At 47.4% G+C, this 16,745-nt stretch overlaps 1 protein-coding gene across 33 annotated transcripts in view; it reads right to left on the reverse strand.

Moving 5' to 3' along the window:
• Positions 1–16,745, reverse strand: part of LOC149347898 (uncharacterized) — a 483,015-nt gene that overhangs the window by 285,944 nt on the left and 180,326 nt on the right. For 11 of the 33 annotated variants that reach the window (XM_089587641.1, XM_089587631.1, XM_089587632.1 and 8 more), the window contains one exon: positions 10,953–11,123. The exons of 18 other annotated variants lie outside the window; for them this stretch is intronic. In XM_089587641.1, coding sequence (XP_089443767.1) covers positions 10,953–11,123 — 171 coding nt within the window. Of the gene's footprint in view, positions 1–3,748; positions 3,850–10,952; positions 11,148–12,924; positions 12,977–13,774; positions 13,862–16,745 lie in introns of those variants that run through there. 4 more of the 33 variants (XM_089587639.1, XM_089587642.1, XM_089587629.1 and 1 more) reach the window with 4 other exon arrangements.

Genomic DNA, 16,745 nt, shown 5'->3' on the forward strand with positions numbered 1-16,745 from the left:
CCGACTCACTGAGTTTCTTTGGAACGTCGTACGACCGCAACTACCGAGCAAGAAGAAAAGAAGTGGCTTTCAAGAAGGCAAGGTTTTGAATTTTGCTGAGCAACAGATCCCACCTGACATTAACAACATGCTTAAGCTGGGTCCTAAGCATGCCTTTGAGCCTAAGCTAGACGGGCCGGGAAAGCTAGCTATGTCAAGGTCCATCGCAAGGAAAGCAGAAGAAAGTGAAAGGGCTCGCTGCATCACCGAATGTCTTGAAGTTTTAGAGCGCACAAAGGGGAATACTATTAAGCCAAGTCCGATCAACGCCATAGCAAATTGGATGCACTCCAAGGACCTGAGGGTCATCCTTTCAGACAAAGAAGGATACTTCACCATTCTTTCCGAAGCTCAGTTCCAGGAAAAAGCATTGGCAGCTGTTACGAAAAACTGATGTAGCTCCATTGAAAGAAGCGAGGGTAAAGAAGGAGGCTGTTGATCTTCTCAAGGAACTTGGCCTTGAGCGGTTATGCACAGAGGTTAACAAATGCAAGAAGCTGCATTTGGAAGTATTTTTCACCGCAAAGACACATAAGGCGGACGTCCCGTTTAGGGCTATCGTGTCAGAGAGGGACACTTGGCAGCACCAGGTGTCAGTTTTCCTGCAAAGACACCTTTCCTTTCTGCACCTTTGTGACCTTCCTAAAAGACCACAACCCCCGCAACTGTGTTGCCTTCAGCATTGACGTCACCGACCTTTACTACTGCCTTCCGCATGACACCCTGCTTAAGCGGGTGAAGATGTTCATCACAGAAGAGAATGACGAAATGGTTTTCTCCAACAACAGAGGACTGAGCGTTGAAAGTTTCCTTGAGCTTTTGCGGTTTTACCTACGTTCCACCTTCGTAGGCTGGGAGGGCAAGCTCTACTCGTAGAAAGCTGGAGTATGCATTGGGTCCAGCGTTGCTCCCGTGTTGAGTGAAATTTTCCTGATGTATGTGGACAGGGACCTTGAAAAGAACTTGACAGGACTGCATCACACCACCGTTAGGTATGTGGACGATTATCTGGTTTTCACTGAACGCGGTCGGTTCGATGCGAGTGTGGTTGACATCGTCAAAGTGTTTAAAGAGTGCGGGTCTGGATTGCTGTTCACTTTCGAGTTGCCCGTAAGCGATGAACTACAGTATTTAGATTTGCAACTGCGGTTCGCCCGTGAGCATGTCTGCTGGAAATACAACCTAAGGTCTGTACAGCCGTTGCTGAGTTCTCAATCGGGGCACTCAAAATTGGTGAAGAATTGCATTGTAAGTTCTTGCCTGAGGTATGCATTGATAAAATCCTGCCACCACGGTGTTGCTGACAGTTTCCGATCACAACTCACGAGGATAAAGAATGCCGGCTACCAAGATGCAATGGTGAACGAGGCTTGCTCAAGATTACTTAAGTGCTTCAAGCGACAGATGGCCCTCAATGCACCACTCAACAGTCCGGAAAAAGAAAAGAAAAGCACCTCAGTTGTGCCATATTTGCACCAGGTCTCCCACGGACTGAAAAATGTAGGAAAAAGGTTCAACGTTGATGTATTGCTGTCTGCTCCTGTAAAGCTTAAACAAGTGTGTGCTGCTATAGAAAGGAAGAAAGTGTCGAAAAAGAAAAAAAGGTTGCGGTGTCGCGCACACGGATCCGTTCGTCAACTGCCGCACGTGTGTCGTCTACAGCTTTCCCCTTTCCTGCAGAGCCCGCTACATCGGACAGACGGACCGTTGCTTAACAAGCGTTTGCAAGAACACAACAATTTAGATAAATGCAATGACCACTCTTATCTTGTTACTCATTGTAAGGGGTGCGCAGTGATGAAAAACAAGAAGTGCACTGCTTTGTTAAGTCAAGCAGATCAAACCACGCAGGAAGTAGCAGAAGCATACTTCATCGCAACGGAGCAACGGGGCTGCGTTAGCAAACCTTCGGTTGCTTTAAGTGATAACGAGATCACGTTTCTTGGCAGATTTTGGGCTTCGGGCGCACGCTAGTTTTATCATTGTCATATTTTTGTTTACTCAATTTTGTTTTCATGTATTATGCCTTCCTTATATACCCAGGTTTTCGCAATAAAGCCTTAGTTGTGAGTTCAGCGCTTGTCCTGTCGTCGCCATTACTCTTGTCTCTAGTCTTTTGTGCGCTGTTTTTAAACCATGATCGATCTACACGTTCCGAGCTTTCTTAGTAACGTCGATTTATTGCCCTGTGTGGCCGATTTCCTGTAGTTAAATCGAATTAACGTCCGGCTCCCGCCTTTTTTTTTAATTCTCCCGCGTACGGTGGGCGGATTCGACCAACGCGTGGAGTGCCTTTCACCCAGTCCCGTGGCGGCTTGCGTTGCCGCTCTGCCATCGGCGGAGTAATACGCAGTAATCCGTAGAAGCAAATAGTCCGCGCGTATTTTTATTTCTGCGGGCTCATTTTGCGGCTATATTATCTGCTAATGAAACTATTTATTCATGGAAACCTAAAAAACAAAATAAAGCGAAAGCAAAACTTCCACAGAGCTGGCTGAAAGGCACTTCACGCGTTGGTCGACTCCGCCCACCGCACGGGGAGAATTAAAAAAAAGTAAAGGCGGGAGCCGGACGTTAATTCGATTTAATTAGGGAAATCGGCCACAGAGGGCAATAAGTCGCGGTTTCTAAGAATGCTAGGAACGTGTAGATTGAGTTCCCGCGGCAAAAAGACGAGTCCAGAATCCTCTTCAGTGCACCTATAAGCGCTCTCCCTAAAATTTAGTATGCGGTGAACTTTTCTCCCGCTGGGAACTGCGAGCCCTGAGCTGGCCGCCGACGCCTCTCGATGAGAGGGAAGGCTCACCGCGACGAAACATGGCGTCGACGTTGGCCAGCAGCAGTGGTCCCGAAAATCCCAGATGGCGTCACCATGGCATCAAATCTTACGAAGGTGCGGGGAAATGAGCCCAAGATTTTCACACTGGGAGGCTATAGCGCGCAACCCAAAGGCCATGTATAAAAGAGTTCGTTCTTGGCGAAGAAAGGTGCACCCAGAATATGAGTTGCCTTACGACTGTATGCCAACGGGTAGGTGCGTCATTATAGGGACAAAAAAATTCTATATAAACATGCAAAAAAATGCCCTTGCATTCAAAGCTCCGAGTAGTCTTAAGTGCCCTCACGTAATCGTTATCCGATAAAAGGCGCGAATTTTGCACGTACAGACACTGATGCTATGCCCTTTAAGAGACTACAAAACAAAAACTGGGAAACCGTGCAAAGAACGCAAGTGCAATAGTCGTCCGAGTAGACAGGTAACAAAGCGTCGTGGAACGAAACAATTAACTACACTAATAAGCATACAGCACACCTATGGGTGTGTTAACGAGCAATTTCACAAATACAAGACAACCACCCGAAAGGGAAATATGCACTTATAGCATGAATGACAAACACAGTGTCCTCTTTTTGGAAGCGTAACACCTCCTTTCGAAATCTGTCTTACTCGCCCACTCGGGCCACGAGAGTTTACCAACGTTGCCCGCGATTCTCAGTTTGTCGCATGATGGAATACAAATCATTACAACTGCCATGCTTAAGAGCACGTGCGCTTTTTGCATCCGGACTCCTAACAAGGGTGGTCACCGTTGAAAAGATTGAACACGTTCTCTTGCGCTTCAGAGCTGAACGCCGAACGCCGCAACCACCAGAGGCCTGCCACCAGAGGTCGCGGCAGTTTCCTCCTCACTCGACGATGATCACTCACCCTGTAGTGTAACGAAGGCGGTGGGAGTACCTCACTCTTCTGGATCATCCCCACGCGACGCTTGTATTCCACACGATCCTGTGGGCTTGCACACTAGCCAGGCTGCACAAGGTGAATGTTAAAGTGAGCCTCCGCAATTTCTCTGCTTTATATACAGTGTGTGTCACCTTAGACTTGGCCCAATTCTTTAAAGTAGGTTTTTTGAATCATAACAGCGCTTTTTTCGGCATGGCATTTTGAGCGATGTAGTACGTCAGAATTCAGCTGAGACGTGCTATCTAGCAGGCTGGTTAAGTAACATTAAATATTTCAACTATTACTGTTACGCTCCTCAATTACTGTGATGTGTGTAGCGCCCACGGTAGGTAATATCCAAATCAGTTCCTAGAACTTCGAAAACGCGGTTACCCTCGGCGCTGTGGCCCAACAAACTGTGGCCACTTCGACGAGTTACGTGCACTGGAGAGTTTGCTCTGCTTGCAAGCTTCCTGAAAGCACATGTACTTTGGATCGATGTAGCTACAATTTGTTTAGTCACAATGCCGAGGGTAACCCCGTTTTCGAAATTCTAAAAAACCGATACGGACATTAATTACGGTGGGCTACACGCCTCCCAGTAATTACGGAGGAAGCTGAGGAAACTAGTTGAAAATGATGTTTTAGTTATTAGTCAACCAAAAAGACTAGGTTAGCGGGCCAGCCACGCTGTCAAAGGGCAGGGTTTTTCCCGCACCCTTTCACGTAGCTGCCATACATCAAAAAGAAGATCTTATTTCATTCCGCTAGGTAGCACGTCTTAGGTGTATTTTGTTGTCCTACACCGCTGATATAGCTATGCCGACATAAATGCTCTTCTCACTCAAAAAGACTTTAACAATTGCTGACATTACTGTGCAAAAACTCCAGCATATGCTGGGGTTGGGTTAGACAAATGGCGTCTCACGTCTACTCTCGTAGTGGAAAAGCAATAGCCAGTGGCAGCAGTTCTTGTTTTTCCAAACGACCCCGATTTCTCCTCATGCTGACGGCAGTGTCCCCGTATCTATATGAATAGCCCCAAGGAGTCTCTAGAATTCTGCAAATTATTCGCGACAACGGCGTCCCACGATTCTCAGGAAGTGCATCGAAGACAGGTACCAACCTTTCTTGGCTGCTGGAGCTCAAGTCTGGAAAATTCTCGTCTGTGCTGCGACGACCGATTTCGGCGAACCTCCACATCGAGAGCACCGAGAGCTAGCCTGCAAATACGAAGGTTTATGGGGGTTTAACGTCCCAAAGCAACTCAGGCTATGGGGGACGGCGTAGTGAAGGGTACCGGAAATTTAGACCACCTGGGGTTCTTTAACGTGCACTAGCTGACATCGCAGAATAAGGTACACGAGCCACTAGAATTTTACCTCTCATCGAAATTCGAGCGCCACGGCGAGAATCGAACTCATGTCTTTCGGGTCAGCAGCCAAGCGCCACAACCACTGAGCCACTGCGGTGGCCTTGTGTAAGTTAACCCCAATTTAATCGAGAAGACGCAACAACAGTAGTGGTTACCCCAGCATCATTAATTCGTTACTGAAAGGGACCATGAAATGATATTGTAGCGAAAGCTACATTGACCACGAACTTGCAATTTCGCTGTGGCGGTGTTGCGAGAAGGCAGAGACCGACCTTGACCCGTTGCCTAGCAACCGCCGCAACTGTGGGATGCCTGTAAAGCCCCTCGATAAGTTGAAAGTAGCGTCTTTCTGTGAACTATGCCGCCGCGCGGCGCACCCTCGCCGATCCTCCTCTCTCACCTCTCCCATCGGTGCTTTTCTCAACGGTGATTGGCTCTGCGGGCGGTCTCCGAGAAAAGAGCGCGGAAAGTTCGCTCTTTTTGTGTTTTCATTTTTGTCGGCGCCATTTTGGCCAGCCGCCGCTGCTACGACCGAGCTCCCTGGCATTGCGCGCTTGCACTTCGCGTTATTCGCGCTCTTTTAGTTCAGCGCTACGCCGAGTTGCTGCGCATTTCAGTGCACAAGCGGGCGTGAAAAAGCTTTTGTTCGTTTCGCGATTCCGAGCGGCGAGAAAGACAGCATTAGAAAAAAAAGCGGCTGCACAACATCGGCCGCAAGAACTTTACCCCGGCGAAGACTGCCCACCTCTGCGAGCAACTGTGCATTTCTTCCAAGCGACTGTGTATACTGAGACTGCATGTATGCGCATCACAAAGCCAACAACCTCACTTAATTCACTGATCATGCATGCGTTAGCAAGTGTGGAAGCAAATGTGTTGGTATGCGTGCAGCGGTATCCGCGGTGCGGTAAGTTTTTTGAACCTCTGGTAATGGTGGACATTGCAGTAATGCGGCGCATGTCCCGAGCGAGATTTAACCTAAATTTTTTTTATGAATGAAACTTGTCTAACGATCTACGCTTTTTGTTGTTTTGCTGAACCGTTACGCTTCTACCAGGTGAGATTATCAATGCCACATTCTCGGAAAAGACATCATATAGCATTCACATAAATAATTCATGTTTTAATCATTTCAGTACTTTCCATTGTTGCCTGAATGTACTCAAGTCTTGTAAATATCCAATGCAAGTCATTTTTGTATATTCATTGCTAGAGTGTGATCATTTGCTTTAGTTGAGCATGGTCGCGTACCCTTTTGTTGAATACATCATCCGCTTAAAAACTATAGGCCTACATCTGAGCTGTTTCATTTCCCTAAGTATGTTTTTGTTTTCTGTGTTTTGTTTTGAGGACTGCACCCAACGGGTGATAGATGTCCACAGCTGGCTTATTAGTGGTCTTTATGTATATTTTCGGCGTATAACTACACGACTCATCTGTAATAAACATTGCATCTGAAAAACTGTGTGTCATAATGCGACTGTATTTATACTCAAGTCTTATATTAGTCAGGCACTTGCTTTAGGATAGCCTTGATTGTGGCTGACCAAACTGCTAAGACCCTAAAACTTTCCCTTGAGTTTTGTCACGGCCGTTGCTATCAGTTTTTTTCTTTCCTAACGTAACATCTCTTTAAGCGGATTTAAAAAGGAATAGAATGTGGGCGGAAAATGCCCAAGTGTGCCAAACTGTCGGGGTGGTGTGCCTAAATTTGGAAGCCAACACTGAGTTTCTTATAGTCAAATTAGGTTGGACCCCAATGTTGGTCAAATATGCATGACGACGTCAAATTTATGGGTTCCAGAGAGACAAATTTTGGGGATAGCCCACCTAATTTTGGATCTCACCATTGAATTGGTCATATTAAAATTACGCTTGACACCAATTTTGATGAAATTCGGACAAGGTCAAATTTCGGTGGTTGAGAGGGCCAAATTTTGGGGTGCGGACACTTTCCTTGGATGACGGAAAATCGGTGCGCGGATCTTTGGCTCTCAGCTTCGGCTCGACATCACCTCAAGGTCGCCGACAGCGGGAGCTGAAGTCGTTTCATGCCTAATAAAAAAAGTTCGTATTCGTTTTCAAAACGATTAGGCCGTTGCATGTGCACTGCGCGGTGCCAAACTCAGACTGAACCTTAATAGAAAATTTTAGGACGGCCATCGAATCAAATGCCCCAGCTTGTTCCCAGCAACCATCCCACTTCTGAAACTCCACTCGTGAACAACTTCATAAACTGTACTTCCGCGATAATTAGTTCGAAGTGAATCTACATTTAACTAAACATCGGTATGCTGAAAATATTCAGGAATGTTCAAAGATATTTTAAATATTATGCTCCATACACTATGCTGTGTTGAGATAGACGGTATTGAAAAGTCAAAAAGAATGTGAGATGTATGCAGCAAGTGGTTTTGTTCGTGCCGCAAGCGCTCGTAATTGGCACTTTCATTGCGTTTACGAGACGCTAAGTTATGTGGCTCGTGGTAGTCACGCGTGTCGCATGTCTTTCTCGTGTTTTTATTCAGTAACAGAGCGTGGCAAAAGCGCGAACTTAAGAGCGCGCGCATTTGCCAGCCAACTGCCCGGACGGCGAGCGAGCGATGGCCAAGAAAGCGTGCCGTGTGCAGCGCGCGCAGCCGGCGGGCGAGGATATTCGAGGAGGAAAACGCCGGAGTGGAGGAGAATTTCGCTACTAACTTTCAAGTTATCGAGGGGCTTTAGATGCCTGGCGCTCGCCGCGCCATCTGGCATGACGTCACACTGCCTGCCTTGTCGTTGCGCTCGCCTTCCCTCGCTTCGCCAGCTGTCTCGCATGCCTGCTTTCGCTGCGTGTAGCCTGGCATAGCCGAGATAAGCCACTGTTTTTCTGGTGCGGTTAAGAAAAGCACACGAGCGATGGACATTCCATCCCTCATTACTGCAGCGCTAAAAACGTTAAATCCATAGATTACATTAACATCGAAAATATCGGCTATTAAAAAATGCTCCTCCTCTCCTACATCAACGCATAGAGGCGTGACTGCCTGGGGCCCCGCCGCGCCTCGTCCCGCCCAGGCCAATTCGGCACGCCCAAGGAGAGAGCTCTCCTGACTACCCATTCACGTCACCGGAGTGAGGGTAGTTTACAACCCGCGGGGAGATGTCTCACTAATCTTTTGCGGGCAGCAATTATTAAAAAGGTGTTCTTTTTCAAAATGTCCAGTCCACGCATAGCTTTTCAATTTGAATACTAACAACGACAACAGATCTATTGCATTAGAGAATGACGTTCAAAATCATTTCAGGGTACTACGAACAAAAACTTATAAACGAAAATACTTGGCTATTCGTTGTGCCAACAACACATACACACGGTGTGCTCCTGCGACTAAACTAACTGCAGATCGTCATGTCTGTTTTGGAGCAGTGTCTTTTTCAGGCTTTTGAGGAGCGCTCAAGATCGACCACCTGGGGTTCTTCAACTTGCACTCAGATCCTGAAGCACGCGCCCGCTTTCGCATTCCGCCTCCACAGGAATGCGCAAGATTCGATCCCGCAACCATCGAGCTTCTTCTATATATGCGCACGATTTCATGTTCGCCCGCCTTACTGATGATCGTTAGCAATGGCAAAGTCTGCTACCGAGATCGAAGTCACGGTTTTGTTCGCGGTATTTTAATGAAACCAGAATAGAAAAACGGATGTGCGCGGAGATTTTTGGAGAATCTTCGGAACTACGAGATGCTTCATAGCCCGCAGTGAACACAGAGGAAAAAATCTCGCTCCGCGAAGCGGAAAGAAAAATGTCAATCTTTACGATCAGCCTTAGGTAGAGAGAACAAACTTTTGGTCAGGGTTTGGTAAGGAGCTCGTCCTTTCTGATGTTGACTCCGTAAATGTACACAGTCGGCTCAATAGACCAAGTGCCATCACGAGACTGCGCATTGTGGCAACCCAGGTTGGCATGAAATGTTCAGGTCTCAGAGTTTGCTGCAGGTTTTACTGTCGGTTTTAGACGTCGTCAAAAAGACAGCCGGCAGGGCGGCGACAGCTTTCGCCGAGCTCAGCGCATAACGAAGCTGAATCCGAATTTTATAATGCTTTTAGCGGCTATGTCTTCACCTGCTCTTAGCCGTGAATGCTGGTCTGTTGGTCCGTCCACACCAGAGAAATCTCGAGAAAATAAAATAGCCCAAGTTAGTGTTTGCCTTGGAGGGGCCAGATAGTACTGTCTCTAACCACTCGTCTGTCTGCACAAGGCTTCCAATAATGATTCCAGTTTGTCATCATGTAAACTGTGGATTAGAAGAAAAATGGACGAACAGGAGAGCTTATTGCGTTCTGCCTTACAGGGCACTGTTGACATGATATTAAACCACCAACTTTCCCTACGTTATATGGTATCGAATTGGTATTTCTACTTACCAATCTAATTGGGGTTCAGTGGATGTTGTACATTTCATTGTAAAGCGTCAGTTACACTTCATTTACGCGTCCTACAATACATCTTTTGGAGAAGGGAAACAATCTTCGCAAAGCTAAGTAGATGTTTGCGCATATTCTGCATCAGATGGAACTGAAAAGTGTTTAGGTTCTGTTTAGAATTTCACCTCTATCGAAATTCTGCCGCCGTGGCCGTGATCGAACCCGCTTCTTTTGGTTCAGCTACCGAGGGCCGTAACTACTGAGCCACCGCGGCGAGGCAATTCTATTTTGAGACTAGATCAAGCCAGTATTTCACCCGTACACACCCAGATTCACCGGTAGTCAGATTCAGCCATTGTGATTCCAGAGGCAAATTTGGGGTGTCCTAACCATATGTGAGGACATGCCTCATATTCCATACCGTGTGTTGGCACCCTTGCCCTGCAGGGCCATACGCAGCCACTCCCTTACTGAGTCTGGCTGAAGCACCATTTTCTTCGCATCATACAGCGTCGAAATGGCGTTTTTTTTTATGCGGGCATACATCGACAACTGCCATTTTGTTCGGCTTTGAACCTCCGGATTAGTGCTTTCGGACTGAAACTTAGGACCACCTGGAGTTCTTTTAACGTGCACTGACAGAGCGCAGCCCACGGGCGCCTTTCGAGTTTCGCCTGCCTTAAACGCATCCGCTCCAGCCAAGATAGAACCCGTGTACTTTGGCTCGGCAGCCCGCCTTCTCAAACAGCGGCCGAGAAGTTAGAAGCGAGGAACACTGCATACAGTATCCTCTTCAGTATTGAGTGCACCCAGACCCTCACGACTGCCAGGAACACTCAGCAGCGGAGGAAGCATCAGCGGTGCACGAGGTTTCACTTGGAGTTGACGTTGATCGTTCAATGAGAGCCAGAGCCCGCAAACGCGCTGTGCCGCAAGGGTGCCCCAGTGCGAGCCCAGACACAGTTTTCCCTAACATGAACATAATCGTCTGTCCGTCATGCGTGACATCACTGCGTTAATCATTTTCACAAACCAGCTAGCGCAGATCCCTGAACACGCCGCGGTAGCTCAGTGGCTTTGGCGTTGCGCTACTGATCTCAAGGACGAGGGATCGACTCCCAGCCCGTGCGGCTGCAATACGGTGGATGCCACAGGCAAAAATGCCCGTGTGCCGTGCGATGTCAGAGCGCGTCAACGAACCCCAGGCCGCCGTAGCTAATCTGGAGCCCTCCACTTCATTTACAATTACAATTTTACAATTCATTTTTGCAGATCACTGGCCGTGCCCTGTGGTTAAGCGATTGTTATGTCCGTGCTTCATAAATAACTACGACGTCCTCGAAGGGCACGGCCCAATCACGGGCGCAAGATGTGGTACCAGACCTGCTACTCTTCCGTCTTACTCACCTGGGCCGCAATCCCCTCCTCCGCCCCAGCGTGCTGCGGCCATGCGAGGGCGGGTCGGGACATGCGTCGGCGTCGCGGCCCACACCCACGTGACGAAGGCACGGCCGAGCTCGTTCTGCTGCTTGCTCCCAGACACCCTCCATTGCCTTCGGCAGCGAGGGATGCATGAGCCTGACGGGAGACCGGAGCAACCGCCTAAAATGTGACACAGAACAGCGGTCAACCGCGGTAATGGCAACAGCTGCAAGAGTATTCCCTAAGCTACCACAGCCGGGGTTCCTTGTTTACACCTCATTACGAAAATTACTGTAGAGCCCACTAGTAATTTTTTGATGGTCCGTTGAGTTCTTCGGAAGGGCTCAGACCCTTCCAATCGTTGAGGATTCGGCGATCAATAAGCAAGATGGCCAGGTGTAGAAGGTCAAAGGAAGGATTATATTTACAAGTATGTACAGAGGTAAACTGGATTACAGAACGAAGTCACAAATGCACTGCAACTTAATGGGAAATTCTCACACAGAGAAAACTCTCTACCTGACCTTACTTATCGACCGGAGGGTTCCGGTTAAAGCCTAGGTGCTTGTAGAAGCACGTGCCAAGCACGGAGTCCTTCCCGAGACTACACAAGTCTAGGGCTCATCTAGTACTGCTGTCCAGTGGTTTTGCATGCATATTTATATGCTTCACAAACAAAGGACTTAGGGCGGTCAAGTTTCAAGGCCCGCCCTAGACTTCCCTAACCAATGAAAGTCTAACATACAGTAATCACAGCCCTGGAAGGTTGGGCACAACCTCGAACCCAGGGCTTGGCAAAACAAAAAAAAAGAAACATATAAAAAGAACATTCAGGAGACCCTCTCCACGCGGGACTCCTCACACTAACCGCACTCTCTCCCCTTTCCACTCTCGCCGCCGCACCCACGTGTCGCTTTTCCAGGGATGACGAGTTCTAGGTGAACAACAGGGCGAGTCACTTGCATGAATCATCTTGGGAGTGACTCGTGCCAAAGGCAGGAAACGAGCCCCGCGATGATTTGGTGCTGGCAGTAATGCCAGCAAACACAAGGGTCCTTCGCGGAACTCAAGCCTCCCAAGTTTCTGCGGAATGATACAGGAATCCGCTGGCACGCTTTCTTGGTGCCCCGGTGGTACCGGTGTACACCCGCGGTCGACAATGCTAGCAGTCGGCAGTCATGGCGACGCTGCTAAGCGTGCAGTCACTTCCGGGCTTTTGTGAGTGTTTGCAGGGGACACGTGGGTGCGGAGCACGTGGCTTTACAGAGAAATCTTAGCATAGACCGGAGGCGCGCAGCGGCCTCAAGCTAAAGAAAGATGGGGGTGTCAATGAAGTGCGGTCTTACACCTCTTTTACAGGGCGCTTCAGAAGGCTATCTGTTACTTTGGATACTTTACTGACTTTCCTCTCAAACATGGTGTCATTGCTACTCCTCTCCTAGTGGTGGCTCCAACTCGGAGTGGTCTGCGCAAGAGAGACCATTCCATGGACCTGTTCAGAGATGCTGTTCTCCAAATGTTAAATACTTATAGGTGGCCTGACAGAAATGTTGAAGTGTGCTGATGTCCGGAACACAGGGTGGCGGAAACAACACCTATCTTGGATGAAGAGTAAACGTAAGACGAAAAGGTAGAAAAGAGCCCAGACAGAATGCACGGGCTTCCGAGCGAGCTCCCCAAGACTAAGCGAAGCCAAGGCCTTGAATCCAGCGTTCCATCAGTATTTCTGTGGCTTTGTTGAACGCGCTCTACAACAAGGACTGCATCGCAGCGCACGTGCCGGCAATGTGCTCAACTCAGGAGGCGGTGCTCCTTCGCCTCACCTGCGAAAGCTTCCCATTGCTTCCAGTCCCAGGATAAACCAGGTGGGACGAGCGTTGGCGTCCCAGCAACACCCATGTGATGGAAGCACTGCCGACGTTCACGGTGGTCCCACGGCCTATAGCGGCCCAATTGCCTTATGCTGCTAGGGGAAGTCGTGAGCCTGACGGGAGACACAAGCAGGCGCCCTGCAGTCTGACACGAAATAAACTATCAGCGATGATCACGACAAACAAAGGAAGTGCACAGATTCGTATTGTTAATAGGGAGCGGAAATAACGCTTCTCCGCTATGCATTCATTTACAGAAAGAAATAACTGAAATAAAGAAATAACAGAAAGAAATAACAGAAATACCAGGCTGCTAGTTAGAACATCTTAGCTGTATTCTGATGTACTGCACTGCTGACAATGCTATGCCGAGAAAAGTGCTGTTCTAAATAAATAATTCTAGTTTTTAATAGTTGCGTAAAATCCTAGCTGAGACACCCTGTATATAAACATTGTCAACGTGTACTCAAAAAACTCCTCCAACACCATGCACAACTTCGGCTAACATTGTCAACGTATACACATAAAACTCCTCCAACACCATGCACAACTTCGGCTAACATTGGCTACGTATACTCATAAAACTCCTCCAACACCATGCACAACTTCGGCTAACATTGTCAACGTATACTCATAAAACTCCTCCAACACCATGCATAACTTCGGCTAACATTGCCAACGTATACTCATAAAACTCCTCCAACACCATGCACAACTTCGGCTAACATTGCCAACGTATACTCATAAAACTCCTCCAACACCATGCACAACTTCGCCTAACACTGTCAACGTATACTCATAAAACTTCACCAACACCATGCACAACTTCGCTGCTCTTCGCTGCATGGGGGTCTCTGTATCGGCGAATAAGGAACATAACTCAATGGGTTTCATGCAGGCGGCGTGACGCCAAAGGCAGTGGCAGGACTTGCTTACCGGGCTGCTGCACACCTTCTTCGTGGCCGAACGCTTTCGCCGCCTGCCACATCAGCTTCAGTTCCGGTGGCGTCCTGGGGCTCCGGACTGTGAAGTTTAGATTTGTCGAGCAGCAGCTCTTAGTAATTCACGCAGATAACGCACAGAGCCGTCTCATCCCAACAGTGCTTAATTCCAACTTAATCTTTCCCGCGTCCGTGCTGAAAGGAGCGTGTGAATGAATAAAAAGAAGCCTCAAGAAGGAAAGGATTTGGTATTGTGCGGCCCCAAAATTGCTTCCGCTGTTACAGCGGTGAGGAGAATGACATTTTCGAAAGTCTCAATAGTGATCACGCCAGAGTTACGGCTGGCTGCTGAGAACCAGGAAGCTGAAGCTGAGAAAACTAGTTGAAAATGATGTTTTCTTTATTAGTCAACCAAAAAAACTAGGTTAGCGGGCCAGTCACGCTGTCAAATGGCAGGGTTTTTGCCGCAACCTTTTCACGTACCTGCCATAGATTATTAAACATTTGATTAGACTTGATTCGATTTGATTTCATCCCGCTAGCTGGCACGTCTTAGCTGTATTCTGTTGTCCTACAGCGCTGATACTGCTATGCCAAAATAAGGGCTCTTCTGACTCAAAAAGACTTAAAAATTGCTGACATTACTATGCGAAAAATCGAGTATAAGCTGGGGGTGGGTAATAGAAATGGAGCGTCACATCTACTCTCGTACTGGTAAAGCAATACCCAGTGGCAGCAGTTCTTGCTTTTTCCAAACGACACCGACTTCTCCTCATGCTGACGGTTGTGTCCCCGTATCTCTATGAGTAGCCCCAAGGAGTCTCCGAGAGTCTGCAAAGTGTTCACAACAACGGCGTTGCACGATTCTTAGGAAGTGCATCGAAGACAGATACCAACCTTCCTTTGCTGCCGGAGTTAAAGTCTGGAAAATCGTCATCCGTGCTCCGACGAGCGACTTTCGGCGAACCTCAAGCCTCTAAAAACGAAGGTTTATGGGGGTTTAACGTCCCAAAGCAACTCTGGCTATGAGAGAGGCAGTAGTTGAGGGCACCGGAAATTTCGACCGCCTGGGTTTCTTTTACGTGCTCCGACATCACAAAATAAAATACACGAGCCTCTAGAATTTTGCCTCTCATCGAAATTCGACCGCCAAGGAGGGGATCGAACTCGCGTATTTCGGGTCAGCAGCCAAGAGCCACAATCGCTGAGCCACCGCGGCGGCCTTTTGTAAGTTATCCCCCAATTTAATCGAGAAGATGCAACAACAGTAGTGGTTCCCCCAGCATCATTAATTCGTTACTGAAAGGCACCATGAAACGATATTTACCGCGGTTAAGAAAAGCACAATAACGATGGCTATTCCATCCCTCGGCACAGCGCCGCTAAAAATGTTAAAGCCATAGCTTCAATTAACGCCGAAAATATCAGCGATTAAAATTTATGCTCCTTCTCCTCTCGCACATCAACTCGTACAGGGCGGGACTGCCTGGGGATCCGCCACGCCTCATCCCGCCCACGTCGATTCGGCACGCCCAATGAGAGGTCTCTGCTTAATGCCCATTCACGTCACCGGAGTGAGGGTAGTTTACAACGCGCGGGGAGATGTCTCACTAATCTCTTGCGGGTAGCAATTATTAAAAGGGTGTTCGTTTTGTAAATGTCCAGTCCACGCACAGCTTTTAATTCTGAATACTAGCACAGACGACAGATTATTGCATTAGAGAATGACGTTCAAAATCATTTCAGGGTCCCTTGAACAAAAACTTAAGAACAAAAATACTTCGCCATTCGTGGTGCCAACTAGACAGTGCGTTCAGCGGCTCTTTTCACCGGCTCTCAGCCGCGAATGCTTGTCCGTTGGCCCGTCCACACCAGAGAAACGCGGGGAAATAAAACAGCCCACGTTAGCGTTAGCCTTGGAGGAGCAAGCTGGTACTGTCTCTAACCACTTTTCTGTCTGCACGAGGCTTTCAAGAATAATTCCAGTTTGCCATGTAAACAGTGCATTAGAAAGAACAGGACGAACCGAAGTGTTTATTCCGCCCTGCCTTACAGTGCCGTTTACATGACATAAACGACCAACTTTCTCTACTTTATACGCTATCGATCTTTCAAACTGGTATTTCTACTTACCCATCTATTTTTGGTTTAGCGTATGTTGTACATTTCATTTTAAAGCGTCAGTTACATTTCATCACGGGTTTACACAAACTATGGTAAAAAGATGAGCAGTTATTATGTACCGGCTGTATTTAATGAAATTCCGGATGATCTATGTATTGCAAGTAACAAACGTAGGATGATGACTGACATGAGAAATTGGTGTGCAAATGTATTTCCCTGTGTATAGCTTGAGTTCTTTCGTATGTGCAATTTTGTGTTCAATTTTTTTGTGTGTTTTGTTTGGTTTATTGTTTTTTTTTCTATGTTAGTATGAGTGTTTAGACAAGTAAAGTATACATATGAAGGTATTTCTCCACCTGCTGCCTGATCAGCCAACAAGCAAAATGTGCTTAGGCAGATCAGAATTTATGAATGTGTACGTATACAGACAAATAAAATTTTGATTTGATTTGATTTGATCATTTACGTGTCCTACAATACATCTTTTGGAGAAAGGAAACAAAATCTTCGCAAAGCTAAGTAGATGTTCTGCGCATATTCCGCATCGGATGGAACTGAAGTGTTTAGGTTCTGGCGTTTCAGCAGTGATCACCCCTTACATGTACCACGAGCCCTTATACGGATGTTAAAAATCCTATCAAACTACTTCGGCGCACTTCAGTCGTTCGCGCTCTATCTAAAGCGTCCATAGATGTAAATAATGTCTGCGCATTGGCGAGTTAAGCGCTTTACGAACTAGTTACTGAATGACTATGCAGTATAAGAAAAACAGTGGAAAAACGGGGATGATAAATAGAAAGTAACTCATCTTTTAGAAGTCGTTCGTTTCTAATTGCTTCTTG

The sequence above is a fragment of the Amblyomma mixtum genome, chromosome 4 (genome assembly GCF_055824585.1).
Source record: "Amblyomma mixtum isolate Tamu chromosome 4, ASM5582458v1, whole genome shotgun sequence".
In the NCBI taxonomy this organism is placed as follows: Eukaryota; Metazoa; Arthropoda; class Arachnida; order Ixodida; family Ixodidae; genus Amblyomma; species Amblyomma mixtum.